The sequence below is a fragment of the Hyperolius riggenbachi genome, chromosome 6, assembly GCF_040937935.1.
Source record: "Hyperolius riggenbachi isolate aHypRig1 chromosome 6, aHypRig1.pri, whole genome shotgun sequence".
NCBI classification, from domain to species: Eukaryota; Metazoa; Chordata; class Amphibia; order Anura; family Hyperoliidae; genus Hyperolius; species Hyperolius riggenbachi.
In genome coordinates this window covers 346,200,919-346,216,261 of record NC_090651.1, presented here as the reverse complement: position 1 = coordinate 346,216,261, position 15,343 = coordinate 346,200,919, and the positions used below count along the sequence as shown (strand labels likewise).

The 15,343-nt window shown below is 40.1% G+C and overlaps 2 protein-coding genes across 2 annotated transcripts in view; one reads left to right on the top strand and one right to left on the bottom strand.

Moving 5' to 3' along the window:
* The window catches only part of LOC137522240 (sialic acid-binding Ig-like lectin 12), a 134,528-nt gene that overhangs the window by 67,607 nt on the left and 51,578 nt on the right, over window positions 1-15,343 (top strand). The gene's annotated exons all lie outside the window — the stretch shown is intronic.
* Window positions 1-15,343, bottom strand: part of LOC137521804 (B-cell receptor CD22-like) — a 28,286-nt gene that overhangs the window by 9,436 nt on the left and 3,507 nt on the right. Inside the window, exons 3-5 of the mRNA XM_068241543.1 lie at window positions 12,456-12,728; window positions 4,635-4,907; window positions 1,907-2,000 (exon numbers count right to left, since the gene is read on the bottom strand). Of these exons, the coding sequence (XP_068097644.1) occupies window positions 1,907-2,000; window positions 4,635-4,907; window positions 12,456-12,728 (640 nt within the window). The remainder of the gene's footprint in view (window positions 1-1,906; window positions 2,001-4,634; window positions 4,908-12,455; window positions 12,729-15,343) is intronic.

Genomic DNA, 15,343 nt, shown 5'->3' with positions numbered 1-15,343 from the left:
AATTACTATTACGCAAAATTTTGCATACATTTTCACAATTACGCCCATACGTAATTACAATTTGTAAAATTAATTGATTTTGTATAGTCACTCGTAATTTTGCTTAAAATTTTGCGTAATTATTGTGTAATTTCATGCCAACTGAATGGCAGTGAATAGCACAGCCCCCATACATGCTATTGACACCAGGAGCTTGATTCACACGGCGGTGCTAACTGTTAGCACGCCTGTGAAAACCCCCTTAGCACGTCTAAACGAGCTTTTCGCGCATAAAACTTTACGAGCGTAAAACTTTACGCGCGCACTGCACAGAGCGCAGGGCGCTCGGCGCAAACTGCCCGTTAAAGCCTATGGGACTTAGCACGCGCATAGGACTTTGCGCGCAAAACTTTGTGCGCGATCTGATTGAGAAATCCGGTGCTAACCTACTTAGCACCCTGGTTAGCACGTCTAAAGACTTTGGTCGTGCTAAGTAGGTTAGCACCGCTTTGTGAATCAAGCCCCAAAAGTGCTACATATATTGAGCAGAATAGTGGGTACAAGTCAAAAGAATTTTCCAAAAAGACCTTGTAGTTTTTTAGAAAATCGATTTAAAAAAATTACAGTTTAAAAAATTTTTTTTTGCATTTTTAAAATTGATTTTCTCAAAAACTACAAGGTCTTTTTGAAAAATTCTCCTATTTTCCTTAACATATGTAGCAATTTTGGTAGCAATAGCATGTATGGCGGCTTTGATATTAACACTTAAATTCAGCAGAAAATTATATGAAATTATGAAATATTACTATTACATACAAAATGAATTACGATGTTCTCTGAAATTTTGCATTACAATTAGGATGCGTAATTGTGAATTTCGATGCGAAATTTGGCATATGCGAAATTTCTGCCCATCACTGCTCTGAGATGTAGTTTTCCGCCCCGAATCCTGACTTGGGTTTACTGCCAGGGAAGTTAAACACTACACTGGTATTTTCTTGAATGCACAGCTTTCTATCATTTTAACTTAAAGAGGAACTCCAATGAAAATAATCTTCATTTTTACAATAATTATGTATAAATGATTTAGTCAGTGTTTGCCCATTGTAAAATCTTTCCTCTCCTTGATTTACATTCTGACATTTATCATTATGTAGCTGCTGCATTCTTTTTTGGCAGTTGGAAACAGCTGTAAACAGCTATTTCCCACAATGCAACAATGTTCACAGACAGGAAACTGCCAGGAGTACCACGGTACTCAGAGTTTCTTGTGGGAGGGGTTTCACCACAATATCAGTCATATAGCGCCCCCTGATGATCAGTTTGTGAAAATGAATAGATGTCTCATGGGAAAGGGGGTATCAGCTACTGATTGGGATGAAGGTCAATTCTTGGTCACGGTTTCTCTTTAAGCACACAAGCCTCCTGCTATAAATTGGTTTATCAAGTGCAGTCAGAGATAACTTAACTTAGTTTCTGAGTTGACTGCAGTGCTCAGTGCAGATCAGTGTGGTACACTGATAAGGCTCCCAGAGGAAAATGGGATACCCAATTGTACAGTAACCCCTTCTGGTTTCAGCATTAGAAACACTTCCTATATCTACTGTATACAGCATATTGCTCTATATTGGTATGTAACATTGCCCTCTCAGTGATGTTTAGCCTAGTTCTCCTCCCAAAGCGTTTTTTGGGAGAGCAGGTGTTATTTCTACTGACAGCAAAACACACAGTAAACAAACATTCTGCAGTGATGCGCCTGCCAGCAGTATTATGTTGTCACCTGTAAATCAGGGGGAGGAAAGATTTTACAATGGGAAACATTCAATTCATTAATAGGTTAAAATATAATAAATTTTTAGCATTATTCTACAATCAGTAAAGTTCTTTTTTAAGGTCAATGTTTCAGCTAAAGGATTGACTCACTCACCTTCTACTCAAGAGAAGCTTCACAATGACAGGCACGAGCAAGATCAGAACACCCCCCGTCACTCCAACAATAAGGAGCCACTTCTTGATATCCCCTATAATAGAATGTACAAGTATGGTCATTTCCTTAAAGGGGAACTTCAGCCTAAACATACTGTCATTAAGTTACATTAGTTATGTAAATAAAATAGATAGGTAATATAATCTCTTACCCACCCTGTTTTAAAAGAACAGGCAAATGTTTGTGATTTCACGAGGGCAGCCATCTTTTTGGTTGAAAGCAGGTGACAGGGAGCCGGAGACACAGTTCCAACTGCCCTGTGTGCTGATCACCCCTCCCAGCTGCGCGCTAGGCTTCAAATCAAAAAACAACAACATCAGAAATCCCATCATGCTTTTCACAGCATCAGGGGAAAAATGCCCGGGCAGTTTTCTTCTGTTCTGTGCAGCTAAAAATGAGGCTTAAGTAAGAAAAACAAAGTTCTGATGCTGTGAAACTGTTAAAGAAACTTCAAGACTTTTCAGTGCTGCTGAGTAGAATTTTAGTCTGTAGGTTCACTTTAAAGGGAAATATTAATAGGCTTTGGTGCCTACAAACACCAAAGCCTATCCAAAATTTTTTTTTAAAATATATGTTTGTAAAGCACCTTGTTTAAGGGTATTATTTTACATATGTCAAAAAAGGGCACTCAAATTTCCTCTCCTTACCGATAAATTCAATAGACCTCTATGGCGGCATCCAAACTTCTGCCACTAGCGGGTGCCCAAATTTTCTTCCTGCATTATCTGACTCTTCCCTCTAATTTTTTACCTCACATTCACTCTCTAACCAGTTCCTGTCAGCTCAAAAACATATCTCGTATCCGACCTTTTCTCACTCAGGACACAAATAAAATGTCAGTGCATCCTCTTATGACATCTTGTTTGGGCTATTTTAATACACTGATTATATTGCCCCCTATACTCTCCCTTATATCCTCAAACCCCTTGTGGACTGTATACCACAACCCCCTATACCTGTCCCTTATTCCCACAACCTCCCTAGCCCACGCTAATGCTAATGTTTTGCTTTGGCAAAGCTAAATGTTGTTGGTCCTGCCAATAAAGCTTTTTTGGATTTGGATTTAGATGTGGAGTGGAGGAGACCTGTGCCTCAGGAGAAGGTAATGTACACACTTCTGCTGCACTAAATGCCCTTCCCAGCTCCAGGTCCCATTGCCACTGTAGTGGTGGCGGGGGGGTTACACCAGTGACCACTACTTACTCCTAACACTACCCCCCCCCCCCCCACACACACACCACCACCACCACCACCACCTATGGCTAACTGTTGTTAACCCCACTACCACTTTCTGCACTGCAATCTCTGCCGCAATAGGTGCATTCATTTTAAAAGGACGACTGACATAGCAAAACTTTTGGCTATAAAAGGATGCTGGATATACCCGAGGTTTTTTTCTGCTATAAAATGGCATCTAATATAGCCAAGAATGATTTGCAGTAAATAACATGGAAGTCTATGGCGGTGCCATTTTTACACAGATGGCTTTTCAACTGCTATTCCCCATGTGCCCCGGTGCTTCAGCTATATCTGATGCCTCGGGCACCCAAATTGTCCACTAAGCTCCCCTAAAGCCCATTAATATTGTGGTCCATGGCCACACTCATTTCCTGCTTTTGCCGGTTCTTGTACCCCATAAAAGTACGTTTTGCTTTTATACTGTAAGTAGCCCTATGTAAGCATTTTTACTGAGCCAAGAGCAGACAATTCAAGAGTATACACAGACAGATAATAAACATTTTTTTTAAATTGTAATGATTTTTCTTACTGAAGTTCATTGGTTTTGAAGTGCGCTGAGATTTTCTGCAATATTAAAACTAGACTGATGAATCTTTCTATATCTGAAAGGACCCCTCTTATGATAAATAGTAAAATATACATGTACATTTACATATAAGATGTACATTTGTCCTGGAGTTAAATATAGTATACATTTTTTCATTTGTTGCTGTCACTTACAGTAGGTATTATACAGTATATCCGATGACTGTGAATCTCTGTCTGACAGATTTTGGACTAGGCCATCGCTTATTTGTGGATTCTCAATTTTTTCAAATTCTTTTTTAAAATCACTCCCTGCAAAGGACCTACAGTATACAAAGATGGCAGCCAAGGTGTCGTGTGCACAGTTTTACTGCCATCCAGGGAGAAGATAGACTAGTCCAAAACCCGTCAGTAAGCAGGCTTGCTCAAATCACGAATTCGGATGAAATCTGAATAGGTTTTATTCGGATTTCATCCACTTAATTACAGCAGCTGTGCGGGTGGGTGAGGAGGGGTTAATCTTACCCATCAGGCGTCTTCTTGCTCCATCCCTTGGCGCCTCCCACGCTGCGTTCCCTTCTGGCGTCACGTGACTATACACTTCCTTCTTTAACCCGGAAGGAGGAAGTGTTTGTAATCACGTGATGCCGGATTGGAACGCGGCATGGGAGGCGCCGACGGACAGAGCAAGAAGATACCTGATGGGTAAGATTAAGAGGTTCAGAGCTGTCAGATTGGTACTGTCCTTGGGAGCTACATAGGGAAAAGTAATTTCAAGTGCATTGTCCACTACAATAAATGTAAGTTTATATGTATATGTTCACATGTAGTTTACATTTTTCAGTTTTTCATGATAGTGATGCATTGATATAACACTCGTACAGTAAAAGTTAACCTCACTTACAGTAACTGGGTAAGAGGACTTCAGTAGTGCCCTCTTTGTTTGTGGCGTAACATGTCACTGAGGTCATAAGTGATGCTGGTCCCTTGATCCGGCTCTCTGTCACATGATCAGAAGAGGAGGAGCTGACATGATATCCCTCCCCAGTCTCAGTTATGTTAGAATTATGAATGCGCCACATCACAGAAGCCCCAGGATTGGCTAGTATTATACATTTACATTCCATGACGGTCAGCTTTGGTTGGCAGTGAGATTCTCGAGTGATCTGAGGTTTGTCTGGAACAAAAAAGAAAAGAGAGAGTTATTTCTATGTTAAAGCAAGAAGGTTTGATTCAGGATGATAACATTTATTGGCTAACTTAAAGGAATACTATCGATGTATGCATTTATTTTGAAATGCTGTATGTTGCAGCACACATTAGGACAAGTACTAGGAGCAATTTGATTCCTCACGCAGCTGTTCCTCTCAGCTGTAAAATCCTCCGTCAGTTTTGTCGTAAGTGTTGGATACAAAATGTATCTAAATACTGGGCTCCCAGAGGGCTAGACCATATCTCTGCACAGGGGAGTTGCTATCAACTCTTCAGTTTATAGTTTAATTATCACCTTGCTGAAAGAATCTTGTTGATATGGTGGTAAGGGGTTAAAGATTCTAGCAATGTGTGTTTATTATCTTTGCTTCTCTTGACTGATAAAGATACTAATAATGCTAATTGTAGACGGTGGTCTATCCCTCTCAGCAGCTTGTAAAGTGGATGCAGCCTGGAGTGAATCACCTCAAGCAGGCAGCCAGTCTGAGTGTAAACAGTGTTATAGCTAGTTATATTCCAGCAATATTACAGCCTCAGATCAGCCTGTTTCTCCTCATGTCTCCTGCATGCTGTGAGTGACACAGTGAAATATATTTGTGAGCTGTGTGACAGAGTAACCAAGCAGCTCAGGGTGACCCAAACTACTATGAGCTGTGTGAGAAATGAATTTTTAAGCAGGGATAGTGAGAGAGAGACCTGGGTGAATAAATAAAGTGCCCCTAGCACTAGTGGTAATGTGTACACTAATATAGAGTATTAAAAAAAAAAGTCGTTTCAATCGATAGTATTCCTTTAAAAGAATAAGCATAAGCATTCATCTGTGCAGCCTTCGTCAGACTCCAATTCTGTTTGCATACATGATGTAGGGAACAGACAGCTATATACATGCAACATCAAAAGGCATACATAGATTTTTTTTTTTGCAAGCATAAATACACGTCATTAACCTGTTAACGTTTTTGGACATACCTCGCAAGTCCTGATCTGTGTCTCTATGTGTTCCTGGACGTACGAGGTACATCCAGTGCAGAATGCCACCATTTGCGTGCCCCCCGATGGTCATGTGCTACCAGCAATCATTCACATAAAGTTAGGTGAAAAATATATATATTTTTTTTAAGTGACAGTGAGCCCAATAAATAATAAAGTGTATTTAAAAAAAATGTAACCCCTACCAAACCCCTACCAAAAAACGTAACCCCTTGTGTTACCTATAATTGGCTTTACGATTTCATGGACACCTGTAATGACTGCCGCCCATAGCAATCAGATGCGATCATTAGGGTGACAGTTCCAGGACTCAACGCTATTTAGATGCATCAAAATGTTGTCGCCTGGCAATGCATTTATACAGTACTGGGGTCCCCAAACTGTGCCCCCTAGCGATCGCATGCAATCGCTACAGACGCACAGGCTGATGATAATGGTGCACTACATGCCCAACTAGTGATGAAATATGGCATGTATGGTATCATTTTAACCGAGACAAGCCAAATAATGTGTACTGAGGTGTTTTCCAATTATGGTACTTGTCATGTAAAAATTAGGAAGGGGGGAAATTAAAAAATGCGTAATTTGTCCATTTACACCTAATTTTCTTTGATTAAGTACCTGTGAAATTAAAAAATACTTAGAAAAAAATATTACTGGAAGAAAGCCTAATTTGTCACGAAATAAAACAATGCATGTATCAGTTTGATGGCATAGGTAATAAAAAGCTATTGCTGTATCAATAGTGACACAGCTGATATGCCAAAATTGTTAGGAACCTTAAGGGGTAAAAACCCCGGAACCTGAAGTGGTGAAGATGCCTTAACCTCAACCTCCCCGGCATTGCAATTTCCTGCAATTTTTGTATCAGAAGCAGTACAATTTTTTTTCCAACATTCCTTTAAATTGTAAGCATTTTTGTGACCACTTGCAAGTTGCGGTCTTGCAAGCTGCCCACAAGCAAGGGTACAAAATTCCCCCTCCTTTAGATTTCACCCCCCCCCCCTTCCCATGCAAGTACTTGTCGCCACCTAGTAGAGGGGCGATCACCCTCTTCCTATTCATTGATCTAAGTCCCCATGTCAATGATCGCCAACATCAATGAGATGCTGCGATCATTGTAACTAAGGAAGTAACACGTCCAGATATTACTTCCTGTTCACTTACTAATAGTACACACAGGAAAGTATTGCGTGATTACACATTCACATACATACACAAACCATTTCAAATAACCCTTACTTCCCACACTCTCCCATAGTTATCAAAATAAATTATATGCATTAAAAAAAAAGCTAAAAACAGCTAAAAACATACATTGTTACTTTAGGGACTGAATTTTTTTTAATGTGTATGTCAAGAGGGTATATTACAGATATTTGTGAAAATATGGGCTTGTAAATAGTGATGGATGCAAAACTAAAAAAAATGCACCTTTATTTCCAAATTAAACATTGGCGCCATATATTGTACTTGGCAAATACTTTAAACTTTGCTATAGCCGCGACAAATGGGCAAATAAAAAGTGTGGGTTTTCATTATGGTAGCATGTATTATTTTAAAATTATAATGGCCGAAAATTAAGAAATAATGATTTTTTTTCTTATTTTTCCTGTTAAAATGCATTTAGAATAAAATAATTCTTAGTAAAAACAAGATATAGATTGTTTCATTGTTATAAGTAGTAATAGTTATAGGCGAATGAATGGAAGAAGTGCTGAAAGGTGAAAATTGCTCTGGTACAGAAGGGGAAAAAAACCTCAGTAGTGAAATGGTTATTTTTTTCTGCTATGGGCAGTAGTGCTGCCCATAGTTTTTTTTTTGTTTGTTTTTGTTTTTTTTACACTTAGAATTGTTTATATTGCTTCATATTGGATCCAATACAGATGTTTGTATTGGATTCATTATAAAAAAATTAAATCTGCCGTCTGAATTGATGACGTTGCGTATGCCCAACACAAGGCAAACAACACAAGGCGAACCAAACAACAAAGCGGCTGATATGCTAATTTACCTAATTTACATATTGTATAACCAACTTAATGGACAATGGACTCGATAGAACAATAGACCAGATTAAATGACTGATCAAACGACTGTATGTTTAAATGTATATTAGTTGGACAAACGACTAGAAGTCTTTTGTACACACGAACGGACCTCACAGTCGTTTAAACAATAGTTGATCCAATGGATCCACTAAGCAGATTGGGCAAACCTGCTGTTATCAGTCACTCGACAACACGTACACATGTGCAACTTGTTTTTCAAACAACAAGTCGGACGACAAGTTGGTCGAAAAAGTTGGACGTATGTACGTACCTTGATGTCTAATAGATAAGACCCCTTGTTTACTCAATCCTCACACAATTGGGACCCAAAATGTCACAGAGGCATCTTAAATTCCGAGTTCACAAGTTTTAGCTACAAGCAGAGTGGATGCAATATTGTTCTAGGCTGAGAAAGAATTATGGCATTAGATATTATCGACCTCATACCAATATAAAATGTTTTTGTCCTTATTTAAACCTTTGTTCACACCACAGCTTTTAACCAATTTATAAATTTTGTCTCTGCTATTAATCTTTCTTTTGATACCAGGCTTAATACCAGGCACACTATTCACAATACCGAATCTGATCTCCCAGTTGCTACACACTTTCACTTCAACAGACACAGCATGAACAATCTTTGTGTCACTGCCCTGAAGGGTGGCTTCAAATCATCAAAAGATAGATTCATAGCAGAGACAACATTCATAAATTGGTTTACAGCTGTGGACAAAGTTTTAAATAAGGACAAAAACTTTTTATATTTGTATGAGGTTGAGGATATCTAATTCCATAACTCTTTCTCAGCCTAGACCAGACCAATATTGCATCTCAGCCTAGACAAATATTTCATCCACTCTGCTTGTAGTTAAAATTTATGAACTCTGAATTTATGATGCCTCTGTGACAGTCTGAAAGCACGTACACAAGCCTGATGTCTTCAAACGATGGGTCATCAGACCCACCCACAGGGCGACCGTTCTGACGACAGTATCCCCGTGTGTACAGTCTGTCGGCAGGCTGATAAGGCTGGTTTTGACTGATCCACCGATACTGTCGTCAGAATGGCTGCCCTGTGTGTAAACAAGGAGTCTTCTCTCAGCTAATGACCTCTCACCCCATGTAGATGTTCTGTTTCATTTAATGCATCTGACATGTATTTAAAAAATCTACGTATTCCTTTTGATGTTGCATTTAAATGTCTTGATTTTACTGATAACATGGTACAGTACTCTACTGCTATTTCTATGAAAGGCATGTTTTTTTGTAAAGGAGAACACCAGTATGTGCTAAAGAGAAGTATCCCTCCAACATAATTTTTCTTTACCATTTTCCTTTAATTATAATATGTTTTATATGTGATTTCGGAAAATGGAAACACTTTGCATCATTAAATGCATTTATGAAGACTTTCAGAGGATGTTTTTCATACACCTCCAGTGATTACAATGATAACCAGCTCTCACCATGCATTCTGCTGTATTCAATTAGAGGGAACCTGAAAGGAGTAAAATTATTTAAAATGAACCTGCAAATAATTATTACATGCTTACCTCGCCATCAGCTGTTCTCTTGATTCCTTCTAGTTCTGACTAGATTTAGTGATGTTTCAATTATGTCCCTAGTATAATGTATGGTAAAAATATATTATTTTTAAAATAAAGGTGTTTTTTTTCTGTTTTGTGTGTTTTTGTACCCAATCAATGATAACAAGCACTTATTTGCCAAAATAACAGTAATATGCCCTCATGACATACATAATAAAAAAAAAGAAAAGATGAGTCCCTAAAGTAACTACTTCTTTATGTTTTTAAATGCTGCCACTTTTTTTCTACAATTGTTTTATTTTGGTAGCTATGGGGGGGCAAGAAAGGGCACACCCTGGATCTTATATTTCATTCCGGACTTTTAATATCACACATGGATATAAACCCAGTGGTATGGTCAGACCACCACACCATCCACTTCTCTCTGACACCACCAGCGATAAAACACAGAGGGAAAGAACTTATAAAATACCGTTCTCTGAAAGATGTCTCACCCCAGCACGTTCAGAATATCCTCAACTTCGACGCATTAACCAATCATTGCGCAGACCCAGACTCCATGGTCCTGATGAACAACCATGCAGTGTCATCTGCCTATGACGCCCTTGCTCCAGTTCGCATTAAACGGTCTACACCACTTCACCATGCACAGTGGTTTGACAGCTCACTAAAGGACCTAAAGAAAGAAGTGTGCAGACTAGAAAGGAAGTCGCAAAAATCTCAGAATTCAAAAGATAAACACACCCTTGTCTTTCACCTGGAAATCTACCAAAATGCAATCACCCAGAAAAAATCCTCCTACCTATCACAGGAGATCGCAAAGGCCGCCAACAGACCAGCCCAACTATTCCGCACAGTTGATAGACTATGTAACCCATCCTGCCTAAAGCCTACTATAACTCCCTCAAAGGAGCTATGTGAGAAATTTGCGTGCTACTTTGCTGACAAAGTATCCTCTATTCGGTCTCTCATTCAGTCCACAGCACCCAAGACTCATGCAACTCCTGGAAATAGCTGCAAAAACAACCTAACACCCTGGACTGACTTCAAAAGTATTAGTGAGGAAGAGATCTCAGACATCCTCCGCCGCCTCTGCCAGACAACCTGCGACCTGGACCCTGGACCAACTAAACATATGCTGAAATGCCCTGACCTGCTTGGTCCAGCATTTCACAAAATAGTAAATTTCTCTCTGCAAGCAGGGAGGTTTCCTACCTCTTTAAAAGAAGGAATCATCAAGCCCCTTCTTAAAAAACCTTCCATGGATCCAGATGCAATGAGCAGCTACAGACCTGTCTCCAACCTCCCCTTCTTAGGTAAAGTTATTGAAAAGGCTGTCTATCTGCTACTTGAAACCAGGCTGTCAGTAAACAACATCCTGGACCCTCTACAATCTGGCTTTAAGAAACACCACAGCTGTGAAACAGCCCTCATACAAGTCTGCAACGATCTGCTCATGGCAAGGGACAGAGGGGAATGTTCCATCCTAATGCTGTTGGATCTCTCAGCGGCTTTTGATACAGTTGACCATGAAATCCTGCTTAACAGACTGCAGGAGTACTGTGGCATCAGTGGATCAGTCCTCCAGTGGTTCAGATCATTCCTGACTGACAGAACACAGAGAGTATCTCTAGGACCTATAATGTCCAAACCTGCACCTCTACAATTCGGAGTGCCACAAGGATCAATCCTATCCCCTCTGCTGTTTGCAATCTACATGTTGCCACTCGGTACACTTATCCAACGACATGGCCTGACGTACCACTGCTACGCCGATGACACACAGCTATACCTGTCCTTCAAACCTGGTGGAACAGACCCTACTCCAAAAATAAACTCTTGCTTAGCTGAGCTACAGGCATGGATGAATGATAACTGGTTGAAACTGAATGCTGACAAAACTGAGGTCCTCTTTGTCCAAAGCCAGTGCTCGCCATCAAAACAGCTCTATCCTAAAGCAACACCAATCAGGATTGGGATTTCAGACATAAACAGCTCCAACCTTGTGCGCAGCCTTGGCGTACTAATCGATGGGGATTTAAGTTTCAGAAACCAAATTTCATTTGTAGTTAAATCTTCCTACTTTCATCTGCAGAACATTGCAAAGATTAAACATCTGATTCCCCCAGAGGATCTTCCAATCCTAGTTCACGCCTTCATCACATCACGGCTGGATTACTGCAATGCCCTTTATGCTGGCCTCCCCAAAAAGGACCTGCGTTGCCTGCAATTAGTGCAGAATGCTGCTGCCAGATTGCTAACAAACCAGCCTCGCCACTGTCACATTACACCGATCCTTCGCTCACTGCACTGGCTACCAGTAGAATGGAGAATACTCTTCAAGATTGGACTGCTGACATTCAAATCCCTGCACAATCTGGGCCCTGGATACATGAAGGACTTGCTGAAGCTGCACCACACCTCTCACAACCTCAGATCAGCAAGTTCTATAAACTTGGTCACTCCCAGAGTGTACCTCAAAAAATCTGGAGATAGAGCCTTCTGTCATGCTGCCCCTACTCTTTGGAACTCCCTGCTACACCCAATAAAGAGAGCACCATCCCAGGAGCTATTCAAATTCAGACTGAAAAGCCACCTGTTTAGCTTGGCATTTCCGGACTTATAAAATTCTTCCTCTGTACCACGATGGTCTGAGCCATGCTTATGCGCTTTGAGTCCTATGATGTGTCAGTCTCGGCAGGTATGCGTGGTGGGAGTGCACATATGTGTGCATGGTGGCGGTAGCGTCGAGCGACCATTTAAAAAATCCGTTTGCTGTTAACAGGGGCAAACAGGACAGTTTAATACTAAGAGTGGGCCTGTAGTGGTCAAAACTTTAGGATAACCTCTCAAATAGTACTAACATCACTTTTTGTCATTGTAATTATTTTTTCAGTCACTTATACCAGTAATAAAACGACTTACACACCACATCGACATTCAGCACTGGAGAGGTCAGACTCCCCACCTTGTTCTGAGCTGTGCAGTAAAAAGATCTCATGCTTGGCTTTATATTTGATATGAGAATTGTACTCCGGTTTTCCATCAAAGGGGTGATCAGGCCTTCATCAGTCACCCAATGCCAGGAGTACAGGAACACTGGTGGGTTGCTGCGGCCACTTCTGCAGTATAAGGAGATGTTTTGTCCTTCTCTTACTTCACCACCCCTGATAATCACTGAAATGTTTTTGGGTGGATCTAGTTTATAGAGAAAATAAAAACAGATATTAGGTTCAGTATTTGTTTTTATTTGCAAGCAGCTTGCAAAGATAACATTTACAATCTTATGTACCTGGCCAGAGTATTTTGGAGCAAGATAAAGAAAGTGACCTTCACCCCTCTACATAAGTAATAAGAATTTTTGAAATTTAGGAGAGTCAGGGATAAAGAACACCTGAATGACACCTTTTAAACAATACCAGTTGACTGGCACTCCTGTTGATATTGCATCAGTAGTGTCTGAATCACACACTTGAGACAAGCATGTGGCTAATCCAATCAGACTTCAGTCAAAGCTACTAATCGACATGCTTGGTCAGGGTCTATTGCTAAGAGAGGCAGACATTCAGCAAGGCTTGGCAGTCAATTTGTATTGTTTAAAAGAAAATAAATATGTCGGCCTCCATAGCCCTCTCACTTCAGGTGTGCTTTCACTGGTGGTGGTATCTAGGGTATTAGGATCAGCTTAGGTTTGGTGCTAGGCAAAGGCTGGAAGGTAAAGTGAGGGTTAGGATATGACTTAGGGATCATCAAAATTGCAAAATTCTGCATCTGATGAAATTTCAAAATGTTGCACAGAATTCTAAATAAATTTTGCAGATTCAGAGTTTGAACTTATAATTTATAGTGCATATATTTTTACATGAACTGTAAGATTAGTTATGGTGAGTGAGAATTTACAAAAATATGTTTTCACAATAGGTTACAATTTTATGTCGTTTTCTTACATAGAAGTTTATCATTTGTGTCGCTTGAGAATGCTTAAAAAACACTTTTTTTGCCATTTATGCAAAAGAAAAAAATAAGTTTGAGCATAGAATGTTATTTTGCATAATGCTCAGAATTTACATGCCTAAATTGCTCTAAATTCTGATGTGAAAGTTGGAATTTGTAAATCCACAAAATCCGTGTGCTCATGAGGGATGGTCGCAAATGCCCATTTCCGATTCCGCTGAAATTCCGATTTTCGATTTTCTGTTTTCCATGTAGTTTATTAGTCATGTCTTACATAAGAAATAAAAAAAAAAAAAAAAAACCGGAAATTGGGAAAAACGGAAATTAGAGAAATAGAAAATCAGTCTTATAATTGGTCTAAAATGACTGCAGTAATCCAATTTTTGCTGAAAAATGCTGCATTCTCTGACTGGCCCAATGCTTCTGAGTTCTGTGATTGGGCTAAAATGACCTAGTTGCAATAAATCGGATTTCCTTGGAATTCCAATTTCCGATTAATGAATTCCGAAATATTAATTCCTTGGAATCCAAATGGGCATCCCTAGTGCACATCCCTAGATATGTTCTGATGAAGGCAGGCATGGATTGCAAGATCCAGAGAAACTGTAGGGCTGGTTCCCACTTATTAAAAAAAAGTACCTGTTTGGGACAGTTTTTCAAGCTCTGTCAGCACAGGAAGCGGGTCCTAATATTAACAATAGAAACTGTTTTTACATGTTAAAAAAAACAAAACAAAACACAGATCTGCTTGCTGCTTTGCGATAAATGGAACAAAAAGTTTGAACTTGTTTGCTGCATTTTCTGGAATGGCCAGAAAAAAAATGTACGTAATGAATGCGAACCATTGCCATCATGCAAATGCTCACATGTCTCCCTGGTTCCTATGCTGCCGACTCCTCCACTGGGTCCCAGGACACAGATTGGGGGTCCCCATAGGTCTGTAAAAGACCAATGGGAATCCTCAACAACAGGAGAACTCTTATTGGTTCATGGTGGACCAATAAAAATTCTCCCTGTTGCTAGGGAGAATTGGTCTATTGTCTCCAATGGAAAGCCCTGTGCCACCAGGCTGTGTAGGTGGGACCAGGTGGAGCAGTCATTAGCAGCAGAACAGAAAAGAAATGTAAGTGTCAATTGAAGCAGACAGGGGCAACGGAGCAGTCCGAGCAGATGGCTGCAAGCAGATGCAAAATAGATGCTTACCGTGCCCATCTGCACAAGTGGGAACCAGCCCTAAGGCCTTGTTCCCATTGCGTTCCGCTCACGTGTCTGTCCGCATTGGGCTTTTTTAGAGGCATTTTTTTTCCTCTCGCGGCGCTTGAATGGGCGATGCGGGTTTGTTAAAAGCGCTTTTCTAAGCACTTTTCCCGAGCGTTTTTTTAATTCACTCCCTGATGCAAGTCAGGAAGTGAACTCTTTGACCTGGAAAATAATAAATACGATGTATTTATTCTTACAAACACTCACGCAATCGCTGCACAAAGTGATTTTGTGAGCGTTTTGCGTTTTTCCTATACCTTCCATTGAGGCGGAATTGCCTCAAAAATAGCCCATGCACCGCTTTGCTGAGCGAATCAGAAACAAACCGCTCAGATGTGTACTTTGTCATACATAATCATTGCACAAGCGCTTTCAGGGCAATTTTGAAAATAGCCAGCGCTTAAAAAAATCTCAAACGCCCCTAGTGCGAACCAGCCCTCAAACAAGCATTGAAAAATCTTAGTTTTGCTAATATCTGGTACCCAGTGTAACAGTTTCAAAATGATTCATGCTGTGCATCCCCTTCCTCTTTTCCCTTCCAGAGTCTGGCCATACTGGTCAGATTACGCTTTGTCTACACATACTCCAGCTACTTTATT